The sequence below is a fragment of the Pelobates fuscus genome, chromosome 5 (genome assembly GCF_036172605.1).
Source record: "Pelobates fuscus isolate aPelFus1 chromosome 5, aPelFus1.pri, whole genome shotgun sequence".
In the NCBI taxonomy this organism is placed as follows: Eukaryota; Metazoa; Chordata; class Amphibia; order Anura; family Pelobatidae; genus Pelobates; species Pelobates fuscus.
Window position 1 is genome coordinate 268,650,113 of NC_086321.1, and position 20,503 is coordinate 268,670,615.

Sequence of the window (20,503 nt, forward strand, 5' to 3'; positions counted from 1 at the left end):
CCCGATGAAAGGGATTATACTTTTTACTCACATCCACATAATTCCTACACCCGCATCGACTACCTCTTTATGCCACAATACCACCTACCGCTGGCACTTCGGGCTGACCAGGGCACTGCAACATGGTCAGACCATGCACCGGTGTCGGTCACCCTGAAGTCCCCGCTATTCAGACCCACGATCTCCAAATGGAGGTTAAATGAGGCCCTACTGGCCAAGCCAGAACTAACGGCCGACATAGAAACTACACTGCAAGAATACTTCACACACAATGGTACTCAAACGTCCCCCACCATACAATGGGAAGCACACAAAAGCGTTGTTAGGGGACATTTCATACAAAAGGGCACACTCCTCAAGAGACAGAGGGAGGCTCGCATGGCCTCACTACTAGCAGACATACAACACCTTGATACACTCAATAAACGTCTACAACTCCCCACTCACCAGGCGACACTGCTAAATCTACGGAGAGAGCTGACTACACTCCTACACTCCCAACACCACAGGGCTGCATTGCGCAACAGGGCTTTCTTCCACGTAAATGGCAACAAGAGTGGGAAACTGTTAGCGCGCATGCTCAATAAAAAGAGACAAGACACTTACATTGACCGCATCCGGGACAAGGGAGGAACCCTTCACAGGCACCCCACTAAGATCCAGGAGATCATTAGGGCATATTACACGGAACTTTACGCGATGCCGCGGCCACACACAGACTCACACTCCCGCAGACTCCGTGACTCTATAGACGAATACCTTTCGGCCCATACAATCCCCTCCCTGCCAACAGACATAACGGACCAGCTGGACGAACCCATTACCCCTGAGGAACTTGCGCTTGCGATCAAAAGCTCTAAGCCCGGGAGGAGCCCAGGCCCCGATGGACTGCCCCTAAAATACTACAAGAGATTCGCAGACATACTATACCCCCCGTTAGTAGACATGTTTAATGCAATCAGAGAGGGACACGACCTTCCCGAGCAAGCACTCACTGCACACATCACCATCATCCCTAAGGAGGGAAAGGACCGGGAGCAATGTGGGAGCTACCGGCCTATCTCCCTTATCAACACAGATCTCAAACTTCTCGCAAAGGTCCTGGCGACCAGACTCCAAACACATGTGCCCAGTCTGGTTCACGCGGACCAGGTGGGGTTCGTGCTGGGCCGGGAAGCCCGGGATAACACCATTAGGACCCTCACGCTTATGCACAGGAAATCTGGAACGGACTCGGGCCTTCTCCTACTCTCCACAGACGCGGAGAAGGCCTTTGACAGGGTCAGCTGGGAATATATGTTCCGGACGCTGACAAATATGGGTCTGGGACCACACCTCCGGGGATGGATTGGAGGCCTTTACTCCAAGCCGACCGCGCACGTGTTGGTCAATGGGGTACTAACAGAGGCCTTTCCGATACACAATGGCACACGCCAGGGCTGTCCCCTCTCCCCATTACTATTTGTGTTGGCCCTGGAGCCATTCTTAAACACCATCAGATGCCACCCCGACATCACCGGCCTATATACAGGGGATACACATCATAAAATAGCCGCATACGCGGACGACCTGTTATTTTTTATCACCCACCCAGAGGTCTCCCTACCCAACCTAGTGCAGGCGTTCCGGGCATTTGTGCTCCTCTCGGGCTTGAAAATTAACTTTTCAAAATCTTACATACTAAATATCAATGTACCCGCGCATAGAGCTGACCACCTGCGTAGGAGTCATAACTTCCAATGGGCTTCAGACAAGATACGTTACCTAGGCACCTGGCTGACAGTGAACGCGACAAACCTATACACGGCCAACTTCGCCCCTCTGCTGACCCAGTTTCGAAAGGAGATGAGGGAGTGGGCCTATCCCCACATATCCTGGCTAGGTAGGGTGCAAGTAGTAAAGATGAATTTCTTACCGAGACTGCTATACCTTATTCAGGCATTACCTATAGTGATCCCAACTTCCTTTTTCACAACACTCCGGGGAGCACTGGGGACCTATGTTTGGGATGGGAGGAGACCCAGACTGAAACATACATTACTGTCACAACCCAAAGACAAAGGCGGTCTCGCCCTACCAGACTTTGCCTTATATTACAAAGCGTGTCACCTGCAACGTGTGGTAGAGTGGTCCAAACCGGGGGTTAGCAAGCTCTGGAAAACAGCAGAGGAGTGCGACGCGGGCATACCAGCCGCCCTCCTTCCGTGGCTCCCCGCAAGGGGGTCAGGGAGGGAAACACGATACTCGATTTACACAAAAGCGACACTGATGGTGTGGCGAGGCAGTGTCGGACGACATGCCCTCTCCACATACCCATCCCCACTGCTACCCCTGGTTCATAACCCGGACTTCCAGCCGGGCCTGGACCCGAGGGCCTTCAGGGCACTAGTGAACGACCCCATGCCCCGCCTACGACACATCTGCACTAGACGAGGAATGAAAAGCCTGACAGAATTGTGTGGGGAGATTTCCCAACCCTTCCTAACACGTTTTAAATATGAACAACTACGTAATTTCGTAAAGCTACTCCCACAGGGCCAGGCACTCGGCAGAGATCTCACGGTCTTTGAACGACTATGCTCTGACCCGGACCCCTTACCACATGGGGTATCGCACCTGTACTCCCTTCTCCAGTCACAAACACCAACTGAAACACCGAACTTTATGGGTAAATGGGAGGAATCCCTGAATCAAACCTTTAGCGCCCTGGAATGGGAGAAGATGTGTAATATCATACACCACTGCTCCATGTTCAGCAAGAGCCAAGAGACAGCCTATAAATTACTCACACGCTGGTATCGCACACCAGCCACAGCACATCACATAAACACGAATGAGTCTCGCCTCTGCTGGAGGTGCGAAAAGGAGATAGGCACACTCAGACATATCTGGTGGGATTGCGAACTGATACAACCCTTCTGGCACACAATTCACGCTATTATAACCCGCTTTTCAGACAATCCCCCACCATTTGAACCGGCAGCCATGCTGCTCCACCACACAAACATCCCCACATCCAAATATAAAAAATCACTCACGATCGGATCATAAACATAGCAAAGCAGACGATCCCAAGGTACTGGAAGACGAAGGAGACCCCGTCCTTACCCTTATGGTTTGCTCAAATGGAAGACCTCAGAGCCATAGAGGAACTCACTATGTACGCGGCTGGACCGCAGCAACAAACATACCTAGACATCTGGACGCAGTGGATACTGACGACAGCGAAACCAGAATTCCAGACGATGCTGACGAACCTAACACCTACGAGCCCAAGACCGACTGACACAGAGACAACACACTAACCCTATTCCTCCTTCCCTATCCGACCCTATTCCCCCCCCCCCCCCCCCAACTCCCGTCCCAGTTTATACGCACCGACCAGAAAGGTGCGGAGCCCTAACCTAGTACAAAAGGCTTAAGTAGGTCGGTTACCCGACAGGGACAGGGTGAGGCTACAAAAGAGAGTGACTATTCTCATATGTTATCCCTGGATCTTACAGTGTCCATAAGACCCGGAATATATGTTACAGGTTAGGGTCTGTCTCAATTTCTGCCATGAATGAAGCTGAAAGATTTCATTAATGCCCGGTCCTTTAGACAGGACCACTTACTATGGTTGAGGACCTGCGAGTCCGATGTTGTTGCGGGCCTGCGCGCCCAACCACGCAAGATAAATATTGTGCCTTATACTTTCTTATGCTCCGACACATGTTGTGTCCTAAACAATTGATTTGCATGCAACTGGAGACCTGCGAGTCTCACATTGACCCGTTTATGTGACAATAAAAATCATATTTACAAAAAAAAACTATTAAGAGTACAATTCAAATTTTATTGAACAAACCTCCTAATAATAACAGTATTTTTTTAAACATAAAAAACTTACAATGCACTGTTCCAAATTATTACGCACAGTAAGTTTCAAAACACTTTATAGGTTGTAAAGAACTGAAAATTGTCATTTCTTGTGTTTGCAGCATATTTACTGAAATCAAAAGCTATTTCAATCAAACTTATAACAACATTTTAACTTTTTAAACATTTTAACAGGTCACGTTACATTTTAACATAGGACCCCTTATTTGATAGCAGCTTCACAATTCTTGCATCCATTGAACTTGTGAATTTTTGGACAGTTTCGGCTTGAAATTGTTTGCAAGATGTCAGAATAGCCTCCCAGAGCTGCTGTTTGGATGTAAACTGCTTCCCACCGTCATAGATCTTTTGCTTGAGGATGCTCCAAAGGTTCTCAATAGGATTGAGGTCAGGGGAGGATGGAGGCCACACCAGGACTTTCTCTCCTTTTATCCCCATAGCAGCCATTGATGCAGAGTGGACCTCAAGTAAGTTGTTAAACTATTTGTGAATGGTTTGAATACTTACAGTCGGAGGGCAACAAGCAATGGGCTGTAGTGGTTATTGTGCTTGCAACGTTCCCTTAATAATTAAGGGCAGATAATTCCTCATTTGTCTGAACATAACAACTAAAGGCCACATGCCAAATGTGTAGTCATCATACAGCCCAATATGTTAATGGTGGGATCTCTCTGTAATTGTACAAGTAATTTCAATATTCATTTTTGACCAGAGCATGTGGCCAAACATATAAGAATCTAATCATAGCTTGTTTGTACTTGGCTAGTATCTTTTATACCTTGTTTATGTTTAAAGTGCCCTACATGTGGAACCCTTATTGACACACTATCATGCCTTGCTGATGAAGGTGTGATACTGCCAGCTGTTAAGTTTGGGGTGCACCTGTGCCATATTTCACTCTTGTGATTTTGGACAACTGTTAAAAATGTGTCACAAACAAATATAGATTAAAGGGACACTATAGTGACCAAAACAACTTTAGCTTAATGAAGCAATTTTAGTGTGTAGATCATTCTCACTGCTCAGTTCTCTGCCATTTAGGAGTTAAATCACTTATGTTTCTCTTTGTGCAACTCAAGCCACACCTACCTGGATGTGACTCACACACAGCCAACATGTGTAAATTGAACTTTAATCACACACAGAAGGCTCCTGCAAGGTCTAGAAAGCTAGTAACCGTGCAGGAAATAAGCGATTGTAAATTAAACTGTGCAGTAAAGTAAATATAACCATTAGATCTCACTTTACAGGAAATGTGTAGGAAGGGTGTGTAAGTCACATGTAAGGAGGTGTGAATAGTGCTGCATAAACAAAGTGGTTTAACTCCTAAATGGCAGTGAGACTACACGGGCATGATCTATACACCAGAACTGCTTCATTAAGCTAACATTGTTTTGGTGACTATAGCGTCCTTTTAATTAGAGAGACATGAAAATATTAGGTAAGGTATAAACATGGGTCATGAAATAATAATAATAAAAAACATCTGAACTAAACTAATACAATACAAGACAATTGATCGTGATACAGCAACAAGTTGAAAACTCATTTTACCTGTCCCCATGCCATGTTCTATCTGTAAGAGTCCAGACATCAAAGGGCTTTACCTGGCCCCCATCTGGTTTTGCATTCCTTTACCATAGTAAAGCCCCATTATCTCACACACAAACTTAAGTTTTTACTTCTTATATCGGTACCAGCAAATCTCCCATCACTAATGGTAGTAATCTCACTGCTCAGCGCTGCCACATTTCTCCATGTATTGGTCTTACGGTAATACTTGTTCCTTTATGTTGTATGGCATCGTCGAATGGGTTTGGATCAAGACGGTAAAGGAGACTCTTAATAAATATTGTATTCCTTGCCTAGATTTATCACTGTGTGTCAGAGCTGTGTGATATTTACATTTACCTCATCTACCCAAACACTTATAAATTGTAATTGTATAAAAATGTATTAAATGTATTTCTTCATGGTTTTATCTGATATCCATCTTATAATTGTTTTACTATTTTTCAGGGCATCTCAGGAAAATGTCACATGTAAAAGTTACGTAGACATGGATTTGTTTCTTCATTGCTCTCTTGTTCCATCGGTAAGTCCTGATATCTAGAGGTCCAATGTACCTATTCTGGTTTGGACTGGCAACAGTTTATTAATTGCTCAGATATTAATTAACACTCCTAGTTATGGGGTACATGGCCAACTGGGACAAAAATTTTATCCAGACATTTTAAGCAGAGCAGCCCAATAATAGGGGTCACATTGGGTCATTATTGGCACCCCAAAGTGGGCATGTCCGGTAGATGCTCCACCAGGGCAGCCCACTTGCACTTTGTAAGGGGAATAGCGGTGGCACTTTGTGCAGAGATAGGAGCTGTGTGAGGGGGGATAGGTATAGTACAGTGTATGCTGGGGATAGGGCTGTAATGTGTAAAGGGTTAGGGGCTGTGATGTGAAAAGGACAGAGGCAGTAATGTGGGAGGGACTGGGGCTCCACTGTGTGGAGGAGTGTGGGCTGTCCTGCGTCAGGGGTATAATGTGCTTGAATAGGAACTGTACTGCATGGGGGGATAAGGGCTATATTGTTGCTATAGAGGAGGGGTTGTCCTGGGTGGGAGAGGGCTGTACTTTGCAGAGGAGAAGGAGCTGTGCTTTAAGGACAGTGGTTGTGCTGTGTGTGGTGTATAGGGACTGTAATTTGGAGGGTAAAGTGGCTTAAAGTATTAAAAAAGTAGCAATAATTATTATATTAACTAGTAAAGACCCCCCCCCCACACACACACACACACTTTGGCCTACCATGGGCCAGGGAGGAGGGAATAATTATCGCTGGTGATCCTGTTAGGCACATGCTCTAGACCACCAGTGGTGCAAAATGCTCCTTCGTGCAAGCTATTGGGAAAGTATCAGATGGTTGCTGTGGACTGATCAACTCCAGGAGCAGTTCACTGCATGCTCTCTGGTCTCTCTGATATTGAAGTGGGCTGGCTGGTGGGGGAGATATTTGATATACAAACCAAAATGTGGAATGAGTGCTTAGCTCAATATGTGTGTGTGCTTATAGACACTCTAACTAGCATTAATTGTGAACCTATAGACTGTAAGCCCTCTTCAACCTATTGTTCCTGTAAGTTATTGTAATCGTCTCATTTATTGTTAAATCTCCCCCTTTGATAATATTGTAAAGAGCTACAGAATATGTTAGCGCTATATAAATACCTGTAATAATAATAATAATAACAGTGCCACTCGAAAGCAATATTTGTAAAATTCTAAAGTGGTTTTGTTGTAGGTTCTTATCATCTTGGCACTGTCCTTTCTTGAGAGGCGCAGAAACAAGACCATCATTGATGATAGAATACAACTTCTGGATAGACGTTTTGGCTTTGTCATGTAAGTGCTGCCTTTTCATCCCTTATTGTTTATAATGATGTCACTTGTAAATTCCATAGTGGTTTTATTAGTGGTCCATAGGTTTGTAAATAATATTACAGTCAGACTGTGAAGATTACAGTGGGCTTGTATAATGTTTGATCCCAATTTCACCCCTTTCCAAATGTATAATACCCCTTTGTTAAAGCTTCATACACATGTGCAGCCTCAAAAGATGTAGATAGCATTTTTCCTCATATCTCAAAAATATATATTTTTTTTAGCTGTACATTATTTATAAATATTGCCTACATCAGGGGTAGGCAACCTTCGGCACTCCAGATGTTGTATTCCACAAGATTTGGAGTGCTGAAGGTTGCCTACCCATGGCCTATATGTTGCTTCAGTCAACAGTAAGGTTAACCAAAATGAGGGCTTATGTTAAAGGGCCACACTAAGCTCTTTCACAACGTGCAACATTTTAGAGCAGAAAGCCCCCTACACTGACTATTGTAAAAAATCTCTGCAACTATAAGACCGTCCTCTAGTCCACACACAGCAAGAGAGGAGTTTTCAGTTCCACCTTTGCTTTGTCAGTTGTGTGAAATGTATGTGTGGCATGCGGTTGCCATACACAATAGTATGATGGCTTTTTAATTTTCCTTGGAGAGAGCCAAGCCTCAACTGTGTGCTTGTGTTGTTGACTGCTCAGAAGATCACGGCATCCAGCCCAGTTCACTAAACTACGGAACTCAGTTATATAGAAACTGATAGCTCCAGTACAGCTGCTATATGTTTCTAGAGCAGTTCTGCTTATCAATTCTAATGTTTGGAACAGCTGTGATATACTGTCTATCCCATAAACCTGTGGACCAGGATTTATGGGATAAGATCACACCCCCGTAGACCAAAAAGAGATGCTCCTAATAGATGACCCTATTACTGGTCTGTGAAGGTTGTATCTGAAGTAGCATACCGTCTGTATAACCAGTGCAGCTTATGCGGATTGTGAAGGAAAATATCTATTTTTTTATTTATTTTTTTAACAGTGTAACACATTAAACAAATACAATGTAATTGTTTTACCATTGCTTCCGTTTAAGAAAATTAAAGCAAACTAAGGTTTTTTTAGCCTCTACAAAGAAGAACCATTAGACAAACTGCAATAGTAATAAATGTAAAATTCCTGTTTGGTGTATAGCATTTCATGCATATTTTGTGTCTAACTATAAATAAAGAATTAAATAAAAACAATAAAAAAAAAAACAGCAATATAGGACATGGAGGGAGACTGTGTTGGCCCAAATACACATAAATTTTACAGACAAATCTAAATGTAGAATGTATTTTTGATCATAGTTTATAAGAATAACTGATCAGATGTTGTAATGTATAGTTATTTAACTAATGCATTGCCTACTTTTTATTAGTCCTTTAGATCTTATTGGAACATTTAATAACAGATGGACATTCGGTTTTGCCTTTGGAGCCATAGCTAATAAAGTAATGTCTCTCTTCTCTGACGAGTATTTGCCAGCAGGTACACCTCCTTGGGCAAGAGGTATGATTTCCATTTTTATATATTATGATTGAAAATTAAAGGAGAACTGACACTTCTATGGAATTTACATCATTTAATAAAACATTGAAAATGACCTACAAATTGTGCTAACTTTTTTTTCATGAGTATTCTTTAAAATTTATAGTAACGATTTAAAATGATAATCCAGTCTAGACATTTCAAAGCCAGGGCAAACATTGCTTCTCCTTTCCAGTTGTAATGTTTTCCCTAATTTGATCTTGTGCTATACTCTAACCTGACTACAAGGTGCAAAGGACAAACTTTAGCAATGATTGATAGAGAGGTAAGATGGAGTCACACAGTTGAAGGATAAGGAGGTGTGATTTTCTAAAATTGTACTTTTCACATATCACAAATACATATTTGGTAAATACAGAGATACAATTAGGTCCGGATATATTTAAACACTGACATAAGTTTTGCTATTTCAGCTGTTTACTAAAATAAATTCAAGTTACAGTTAAATAATGAATATGGGCTTACAGTGCAGTATCTGAGCTTTAATTTGAGGGTATTCACATCCAAATTGGAGGAAGGGTTTAGGAATTACAGATCTTTGATAAGTATCTCCCTCTTTTTCAAGGGACCAAAGGTAGTTGGACAATTGACTCAAAAGCTGTTTTATGGACAAGTGTGGGCTATTTATTTGTTAGGTCTTCATCAATTAAGCAAATAAAAGGTCTGGAGTCAATTCCAGGTGTTACATTCACATTTGGAAGCTGTTTCTATGAACCAACAACATGTGGTCAAAAGAGCTGTCAATGCAAACAGTACATCCTTGGGCTGCAAAAAATGTTTTTTAAAAATCCATTAGAGAGATAGCAGAAACATTAGGAGTGGCCAAATCATCAGTTTGGTGCATTCTGAGAAAAAAAAGACTGGTGAGCTTTGCAACACAAAAAGGCTTGGATATTCACTGAAAACAACAGTGGTGTATGCAGGGCCATATTTAACACGGTGCAAACAGGGCAGCTGCCCCAGGCTCAGTACTCCTAGGGGGCCCAAGGCAGCTGCCCCGTGGGCCCCGCAGCCCTCACTAACCTCACCTTATCCCCCATGGGCCCGCCGGTGCAGCTGAGGGCCCACACACCAAGGAGGTCCTGGGCTTCTATCAGCAGGGAAAATAGAGATAGGGACAGAGCTAAGATCCCTAACTAGAAAAGAAAATAACAATATTGGGAGGCAGCTAACCCCAAAAGTAGGAATCTCTCTTCCCCACTAATGGAAACAGAATACAAAGTAAAAACAATAAAAGGGGTAGCACCACAGAGTAAGTGTCCACTAGGGTACAATAAAAAGCAACTTAAAATAGTAAAACAAATTTTGTATATATATATACATATATATATATATATATATATATATATATATATATATATATATATATAGAAAGGTAGAAAATGATAGCACTCCCAGGACTCCAATTTAAGATTTAACTTTTAATCATTAGTAAAATAAAAAGATTGACGTTTCAGTCTGCCATTTGCAGACTTTCATCAGGACTAACACATACACAACTGGTACACACATATATACAGAAATAAAAACCAGCAATTAACTTACCCACCACCGGAATACACTCCCACTCCCTGTCTGTCCGGTTCGAAAAACGCGCGGGTTCCGCCGTCGGTCACGTGTGCGTGCGTGACGTCATCACGTGGCGTCGGCGTCATTACCACGTCACGTGATCGGACGGAATACAGATTCATTGGGAGACTGTTGCTATGCGACCAAAGTGTCCACAGCAACTAAAATAAACATAAACACTGCTCAAGGGACATTTTGCATAATATGTATATAGGTTTTAGCCACAACAATCTGCACAATCTAATCCATTATCAAAATATGTAATATACATCTAGCCATTGGTCAAGTATGTACATAAAGTACTAAATGTAAAGGCAGAACAGGCTTATCAATAAATTTAACGACCAAGCAAAGCAGGCATGTGAATCAAACCAGAGAGGAACTGGAAACCAAGAAAAATACAGAAAAAACAAAGAAAAAATACATAATAATGATGATAACTTGCATAAGCTCAAGAGAAATGTATCAAATGCCCTCCATCTAAGCATTGTAGGGTAAATAATGGCACTGACTGTCATACATCAAACGCCTATGTATCCATATCCAATTATATTACAACCCATAAAAAAAAGAGAAAGCCACAGCAAAGTTAGAGATATACACCAAGTGGAAATTAGAGCAAATAAAGAGTTGTATAGTGGGAGGATATATCTCCCCAAATATATACAACACAATAATCTGTACACAAGTATCAGGGGAACGAGCAGTACCCTAGTTAGCAGGAAAGTTAGGGTGTATGCCTATCCCCCAGGGTGGGCATCACTTCCCCCAAATCTGCCTCCGCAGGGTACATAGATGTACAAATAAGTAAAGAAGAATAGGTACCATACAAATGTACCCAACAGCGTAACTGACCAGTAATCTAGGTTCTAAAGCAGTGTATTTAAACTATACCGAGATCATAAATGTACAAGGTACAGCCTTAGTAGGCAATGACACTAAGGTATAATAATGGCCTCAGATAGTGCACAATGGTGTACTGGGCCTTACAAGGGACCTCTACATCCCAACACGCTGAGCCATAGAGATGGTACCTGGATCCATAGGATGGGTACCAAACTCCCACCACAGCTAGTGTTAGAGTGAGTATCTCATAGAAAAGCAGACAGTGAATACTTCTCATTCAAGCCGTTGGGGTGGACAGTTTGTAATGTCCTGATCCAGTATAGCTCCCACTGTAAGAGCATCTTTTTGCGGTCGCCACCCCTCCTGGGCATGGGAACATGATCGATGGCCATCAATTTCATAGATGGAAGAGTATGTCCTAATTCGAGGAAGTGCTTGGCAACCGGTAGCTCGGATTTATTGTCCCTGTATGCCGTCCTAATGCTTGACCTATGATTCCGTACTCTTTCTCTCAAGGGTAGATCGGTCTTTCCGATGTAAGTAAGCCCACACGGGCATACTAGTTTGTAGACCACGAAGTCACTAGTGCACGTTAGACGATGTTGTATTCGATAACTGGTGCCTGTGTGTGGATGGGTGAAAGTTTTACCTGGGATCATGTGTCCACAGGTTACGCAACCAAGGCAGCGATAGCAACCCAGGTTCTGTGCCGTTTTATCCTTCAGGTAACAGTGTGTAGGGTCCGTCTTTACTAGTAGATCTTTCAGGTTTTTATTTCTTTTGTAACAGATCATTGGTGGTTGTTGGAAAATGGCTGGTAGCGTGATATCGTTTCTTAATATTCTCCAGTTGTCATGGATGATGTCCCTGAATTTCGATGATGACGTAGTATATGTAGTGGGGAACACCAGTCTCTTGGGCTGAGTCGTGGAAGGTGAGATGTCAATGGTTGTAAGGCATCTATTGAGGGCTTTCTGTAGCACATAGCCACTGTATCCCCGCTCACGGAATTTGTGCCACATATTCTTGAGTTGTTCTTGAGCGTTGTTAAAATTAGAATTATTTCGCAGCACTCGGAGAAATTGAGAGTAAGGTAATGAGTTTTTCAATGCCGTCGGATGGAAACTATTTGCTTGTAATAGCATGTTGCGATCCGTGGGTTTGGAGTATAATGTGTAGGCCAGACTGGAGTCTACACGTGTTACCCTGACATCCAAAAAGTCCACTGAAGATGCATCCACCACCGCCGTGAGTTCTATATTAGACGTACAAGAGTTGATCTGTGTAATCATCTGTTCCACCTCCACTGCGTCCCCCTTCACTAGCATGAATATGTCGTCGATATAGCGGACATATAATAGGATACGGTCTTTGTAGGGTTCCAAGATGTAGTTAGTCTCAAAGTTGAACATGTAACCATTGGCATACATGGGTGCCATAGCAGCACCCATGGATGTTCCAGCGATTTGTCTGTACCATTCAGATTCAAATCTGAAATAGTTTTGAGATAGGACAATGTCCAGTATTTCCAATGTGAATTCTATTGAAGGACCAGTGTAGTATGTGGACGTGACTAGAATAGATCTCATCGCCTCAATACCTTCTTGGTGCGGTATAACTGTATATAGGCTTTTCACATCGCAAGTCACTAGGACTATGGGTTCAGAGGGTAGGCACATGTCGGACAGTCGCTTAATGAAGCTTGGAGTGTCTTTAATGCATGTTGGGAGATGTTCTATAGTTTCCTTAAATAGATGGTCCAACCATTTGGCCAATGGTTCCAATACGCCCCCTATTGCAGATACAATGGGGCGTCCAGGTGGTGTCTCTCTGTTCTTGTGCACTTTGGGCAGTGTATATAACACTGGAGTTCTGGGTGCTGTTGACTGCAGGTATGCAAATAGTTCCATAGAGATGTGATTGGAGTGCAAGCCTCGTAATAAGCAAGTTTCAATCAGATGGATCACCTGTTCCGTAGGGTCATTTGGCAATCTGAGATAGGTCGATTGATCAGAGAGTTGTCCCAAAATTTCGGAGCGGTAATTGGAGTAATTTTGAATGACAATACCGCCACCCTTGTCAGCTGGCCTAATGACGATGGTCTTGTCAGTAGCCAGTGACTTAATTATTGCTCGATCCTTCTGTGTACAGTTGGAGTGGTGTGGGGAACTTTCCTTCAGATAGTCAGATGACTCTTTGTGTACTGAACGCAGAAACGTCTTAATGGAAGCCTGATTGGGCATGGGATCAAACGTACTCTTCTTCCTAAATTGAGCAGACTGGGTAGAGCAGTCAGTGGGTTTAGACTTGAAAAAATCCTTCAGCCTTAATGAGCGGCCGAATTTGTACAATTCCACCTCCCAATTTAATGGACTTGGTTTAGAGGTGGGGACAAAAGATAGTCCCTTGCTTAATAGGCTCACTTCATCTGTTGATAAAATTCTTGAAGATAAATTAAAGATAGGGGCTATCTCTGCTGGCGGGGGGGTCTGCCTCTTCCCCCAAAAGGTACGCCCTTGCTGACCACGTCTTGTGATGTGTCTGTGCCTGCCCCACCGTGTCTGCTCTGATAACGTGTCCGTATACCCGTGTCCTCTGATGATGATGTCCCTAAAAAAGGTTGTGATGTGCCAGTCGCACCACCCTGATGTCGTGTAGATCCTTGTTCACGAGGGTATTCCGATTCGGACGTAGATTCACCAGAGGTTTTATCAATGGTATACTGTCTAGGCTTTCTAATAGGTCTCCGTTTCTTTATAAAGTACGGTTGATCGTTCTTCCCACTCAGCCACCTGTACACTCGGTGCTCCTTATAATCTGTGGTTACTTTGTCTTGTTTTTCTCTTTTGAATCTTACCAGATCTGTTTTGTAATTTTTGATGTTTTCATTTAGCTTTAATAGAGTCGGTGCAGATTCCACTGCTGATAATAGTACCGCTTGTTTGGTTTCCAACTCAGATATTTTTCTTCTGATCTGTATCAGATCCTCTTTCACATCTTCAATAATGATGAGCATTAAGTCTAAAGAGCACTTATTCAAAACGGAGATCCATCTCCTGCACACATGTGGTTTCAACCTTCCAATAGTAGGGATATTCCTCACACGAAACCCTCTAGGGATCTGTAACTTCCTATGATATTCGGATAGAAATAGGCCATGCAAGTCTAAATCGACTTCTCGTTTTCTCAGGCGTAACAATTCAAAATAAATGTCCCTCAAGGACGTAGTGTTAGGCAGTTCTGTAGTAGATTCCGCCCAGCGAATCCTCTCCGCATCATCTTCACTGTATTGCCATGTTTCTGCTTGGTCAGACAAACCCCCAGCAAGTGAAAAAAAATCTTCCATAGATGAAAAAGAAAAAGCATATGCCGTATATTCCAGTAAATAGTGGTATAAACCAGGAACTGAATAATATCACAAAATACTTATAGAAAAAATATGTAAATATATTCCAGGGTGCATAGAAGGTCAGCTCAAGCCACTGAGCTATAGATACAAAAATAGAAAATAATCTTGCACTCCATATAGTGGAAATACTTGCCCGGTGCTTGTCAAGCCAAAATGTAGAAAGGTAGAAAATGATAGCACTCCCAGGACTCCAATTTAAGATTTAACTTTTAATCATTAGTAAAATAAAAAGATCGACGTTTCAGTCTGCCATTTGCAGACTTTCATCAGGACTAACACATACACAACTGGTACACACATATATACAGAAATAAAAAACAGCAATTAACTTACCCACCACCGGAATACACTCCCACTCCCTGTCTGTCCGGTTCAAAAAACGCGCGGGTTCCGCCGTCGGTCACGTGTGCGTGCGTGATGTCATCACGTGGCGTCGGCGTCATTACCACGTCACGTGATCGGCCGGAATACAGATTCATTGGGAGACTGTTGCTATGCGACCAAAGTGTCCATAGCAACTAAAATAAACATAAACACTGCTCGAGGGACATGTATGCCAATGGTTACATGTTCAACTTTGAGACTAACTACATCTTGGAACCCTACAAAGACCGTATCCTATTATATGTCCGCTATATCGACGACATATTCATGCTAGTGAAGGGGGACGCAGTGGAGGTGGAACAGATGATTACACAGATCAACTCTTGTACGTCTAATATAGAACTCACGGCGGTGGTGGATGCATCTTCAGTGGACTTTTTGGATGTCAGGGTAACACGTGTAGACTCCAGTCTGGCCTACACATTATACTCCAAACCCACGGATCGCAACATGCTATTACAAGCAAATAGTTTCCATCCGACGGCATTGAAAAACTCATTACCTTACTCTCAATTTCTCCGAGTGCTGCGAAATAATTCTCCCAATTGTTGGGTACATTTGTATGGTACCTATTCTTCTTTACTTATTTGTACATCTATGTACCCTGCGGAGGCAGATTTGGGGGAAGTGATGCCCACCCTGGGGGATAGGCATACACCCTAACTTTCCTGCTAACTAGGGTACTGCTCGTTCCCCTGATACTTGTGTACAGATTATTGTGTTGTATATATTTGGGGAGATATATCCTCCCACTATACAACTCTTTATTTGCTCTAATTTCCACTTGGTGTATATCTCTAACTTTGCTGTGGCTTTCTCTTTTTTTTATGGGTTGTAATATAATTGGATATGGATACATAGGCGTTTGATGTATGACAGTCAGTGCCATTATTTACCCTACAATGCTTAGATGGAGGGCATTTGATACATTTCTCTTGAGCTTATGCAAGTTATCATCATTATTATGTATTTTTTCTTTGTTTTTTCTGTATTTTTCTTGGTTTCCAGTTCCTCTCTGGTTTGATTCATATGCCTGCTTTGCTTGGTCGTTAAATTTATTGATAAGCCTGTTCTGCCTTTACATTTAGTACTTTATGTACATACTTGACCAATGGCTAGATGTATATTACATATTTTGATAATGGATTAGATTGGGCAGATTGTTGTGGCTAAAACCTATATACATATTATGCAAAATGTCCCTCGAGCAGTGTTTATGTTTATTTTAGTTGCTATGGACACTTTGGTCGCATAGCAACAGTCTCCCAATGAATCTGTATTCCGGCCGATCACGTGACGTGGTAATGACGCCGACGCCACGTGATGACGTCACGCACGCACACGTGACCGACGGCGGAACCCGCGCATTTTTCGAACCGGACAGACAGGGAGTGGGAGTGTATTCCGGTGGTGGGTAAGTTAATTGCTGGTTTTTATTTCTGTATATATGTGTGTACCAGTTGTGTATGTGTTAGTCCTGATGAAAGTCTGCAAATGGCAGACTGAAACGTCGATCTTTTTATTTTACTAATGATTAAAAGTTAAATCTTAAATTGGAGTCCTGGGAGTGCTATCATTTTCTACCTTTCTACATTTTGGCTTGACAAGCACCGGGCAAGTATTTCCACTATATGGAGTGCAAGATTATTTTCTATTTTTATATATATATATATATATATATATATATATATATATATGTATATATATTTATATATATACACACACAAAATGTCCAAATAATAATAGAGTCCAGAGGTCAAATAAGTCCAAAAAAGATTTTCAATGTAGATGCAAAAAAACACTTGCCAGAGGCGGTATCCGGAAGTTATTTGCAGGGTTCCTCTATGGGGGTGTCAGAGAGAGTCAGCAGTGAATCTGTATGTGAAAAAAGAAAGGAAATGATTTAATAAAAAGGAAAGGAAAGTTTAATAAAAATGGGTAAAATATAGTTCTACTCACGTTGTATGGAGCTTAAACTAGCTACAGTGTGGACGGCGTGCAGTGGTACAATCCCCACTTCAAGGATACGTGAATATAGCGTCTCAGGCGTATGTGGACCATAAAATATAAAGAGAAACAACGAATAGTGCTCACAATATAAAATTCCAGGAATATAGATAGCAGATTTTGTACTCACTTGTTCCAGAGCAGGCGAACTGCTCTATGGATAGGGCGTGGGTGGAATAATCCCCATGTGGAATAATCCCCACCAAGGATATATCTTGAAAGTGATGTTCACTGGAGATAAAAATCAGGTGACAGGCAGTGTAGGATAAAAATAAAAAGTAGCAAAAATAGAATGTAGAATTAAAAAAAGTAAAATGGCACAAAAAGTAACCAAAATACCTTTATTCATGCAATATAAAATAATATCCAAATAAGTACAACAACCTGTTTCACCTTAAAAGGCTTTTTCAAGTGGAGGCAAGAAAAACTGACCTGGCATGCTGGGGTTTATATAGGGAGTGTTGGCAATACCCAGAATTCAAATTTGGTGCCAAAATTACGTCATATTCTGATAGATAAAACAAAAATAATTTTGCTATTTTACAAATTTGCTGGAAATTAAGAAAACACTAAGATATGGGTATGTTAAATATTAATAAAAAATAGTCAAAACGAGGCTTATTTTTGATAATATTTAGAAAAAACTTGCGATCACGTGATCGGCCATTTTGGGCATGATCGGTAGTGGATTATGGGATTTGTAGTGTGGCTAAGAGATGCCGATGAAAATTGCAGCTGGGAGGGGATCAGTCAGGGGGTGTAAATGGGTAGCGATATGGATGACAAGAATGGGGGGATGGGATGGGCAAGATGGACGGGGAGGAAAAGTAGGAAGGGACAAGAGAGGAGCGAGGAATGCTTGTGCACATGGAATAAGAGGTGGGCGTGGTCTGAAAGAGATGGGCGGGGAGGAATGAACAGGGAGGGGAGGAGGGATGGAGCTGACTGGGGGAGCAAGAATGTGTCAAATGGGCGTGATATATTTACAGTGGGCGTGGGCAAGGCAGAGAGGGCGAGGAATGGGATGGGGAGAAATAACGAATACGATATGAGTGAAGGATGGGAAAGATGAACTGGGAAGGGATAGGGAGGAGTGAGGGTGGTTAGTGCAGGTGGGATAAGAGGTGGGCGTGAACTGAGTATAACTGTTAGATAAGGCCAGGGACTAATGAAAGTTTTTAGAAAATTGGGCAGACTAGATGGGCCGAATGGTTCTTATCTGCCGTCACATTCTATGTTTCTATGTAACTGGAATAGGTATAGAGTGAAGGAGATGGGCGGGCGGAAAGAGCAGGGAGGGGAGAAGGGGTGGAACTCACTGAGAGAAGCAAGGATAAATGGAATGGACAGCATATGTAAAGTGGGAATGGACAAGGTAGATATGCAGGCGGGGAATGTTATGGGGAAGATATAGCAAATGGGATGTAGAGATGGATGGGGAGGGGGAGTGGGAAGAGGCAGGGGAGGAGCGAGGATGGCTAATGGAAGTGGGATAAAGGGTGAGCGTGAAATGGGAGTTATTAGTTTTGAGTTTGTCAGAACTCTTGGAATACAAACCCAAAACTCAATAACAACTCCAATGGCTTTGGGTCACTAGTGTCTATGATTTGACAGAAGACAGAAGCAGACAAATATAGGTATATATTGTCTGCTCAAATTCAGGGAAATTTGGACGGTGCATCACTTTACAGATGGGCAATGACCCAAAACAAACTGCAACCCACAAGTTTTTTTAAGGCAAAGAAGTGAATTATTCTGCAGTGGCCGAGTCCATTAAGTGATCTCAACCCGATCGAGCGCGCATTTCACTTGCTGAAAACAAAACTTAAGGCAGAAAGACCCACGAACAAACAAAAACTGAAGACAACTGCAGTAAAGGCCTGGCAAAGTATCACAAAGGAGGAAACCCTGCGTGTGGAAATGTCCATCCATTCCAGACTTTAAGCAGTCATTGCCTGCAATGCATTCTCGAGAAAGTATAAAAAATTATCATTTTATTTATGATTGTATTAATTTGTCCAATTACATTTGAGCCCCTGAAATAAGGGGACTATGTATGAAAACAGTTACATTTCATAAAAGTTTCATGCAATGAAAGTCTGCACTTTCGTTGCATCTTGCTTGTTTCATTTCAAATCCATTGTGGTGGTGTACAGTGCCAAAATTATGAAACTTTTGTCAGTGTCCAAATATTTCTGGGCCTAACTGTAGGTAAATAAAATATTTAAAAATTCTAGGAAGTGACAGTTCCCCTTTAATGTTTTGTATCTGAAACTAACTTAACTGTATGCGTTAAGCCTTACAATAGTATGAATGAATAGTTCATTATCTACTCACACCCAAATACAACTATAATACTTCTTGCAAAACAAACGATAGGTTTGTATAATTAGCAACAATTTACACTGTAAGCCTTCTGCTTTATTCTCCTCACACACAGGTAATAATTTCGATATAGTTAGCATAAATTAAATAATTTCTTTTGTGTTGTATGTGATGAAAAAATTATTAGATTTGATCTAGTTCAACCTGTATTTGACCTAGCCTTACGTAACAATGATCTGGTAATTGAACTTGACTATTTAATATACATTGTCTGCCCCACTCAAGGCAAAAGAGATAATTTCTGTTTAATTTTGTTATATGTAACAATACCATACCAGATAGAACAAATACAAACCAAACAAAAAAAAAACAAAAAAAAAACATTTGGGTATTTGTTTTTCAGGAGCCCCTCTTACCTCTTTATCGTATCTAGAAATTAGTGTACAACTAACTAAATAACCGTGATATGTTTTTTTTTACTGTACTGGCAAGTCTGGATTGTGCTGCTTTGCTCCAAGTGAGTGCCTGGGATAATTTACAGAAAGCTTGAATCCCCTGAAGTGAAAATGTATGCTATAGTGTAATTATTGTAAAATTTGCTTATCATACATATCCTGTTTTTCAGCGCTTGGTCTTTTAGCTGGAGCCCTAGAAGTTGGACTGTCCTATTACCCCATTTTTGCATGTCTTACCTCAGACAATAAAATAATTGGATCCATTACTGGATTTTTGTACAGCCTCACTTGGTAAGTTTAAATAGTATTGTAACGGAGCTCCCTGTACCCCGGCTGGGTACCTCCACCAAGGACAGCTTCCTAGCTGGAACAGGGGACAATCCTCTGTACTCCTGCCTCCAGTTGCCGTGACTTGACTGGGGCCCTTGAGCCGAATGGGGGAACTCGCTCTATCCACTTCCAGGCACTGGACGACACTCAGTCCTCGGAGCTCTAGTCCTTACAAGGACTTTCCCCATTGAATCCTCCATACTGGAAGAAGCTGGAGTAGTGATGAGCCCTTTCCCCTCCCAGTAACCAGACGACACACAGTTCTGGGAGTGAGTACAAGCTGGAATGCTTTAATCTGGCTAGATGACCTACTTTTATACATTT

The 20,503-nt window shown here is 42.1% G+C and overlaps 1 protein-coding gene across 2 annotated transcripts in view; it reads left to right on the forward strand.

The window, feature by feature from the left end:
* The window catches only part of LOC134611412 (stimulated by retinoic acid gene 6 protein-like), a 150,014-nt gene that overhangs the window by 57,913 nt on the left and 71,598 nt on the right, over positions 1 to 20,503 (forward strand). For both annotated transcript variants that reach the window (XM_063455278.1, XM_063455279.1), the window contains exons 2-5: positions 5,899 to 5,974; positions 7,175 to 7,275; positions 8,685 to 8,815; positions 20,020 to 20,140. In XM_063455278.1, the coding sequence (XP_063311348.1) occupies positions 5,899 to 5,974; positions 7,175 to 7,275; positions 8,685 to 8,815; positions 20,020 to 20,140 (429 nt within the window). The remainder of the gene's footprint in view (positions 1 to 5,898; positions 5,975 to 7,174; positions 7,276 to 8,684; positions 8,816 to 20,019; positions 20,141 to 20,503) is intronic.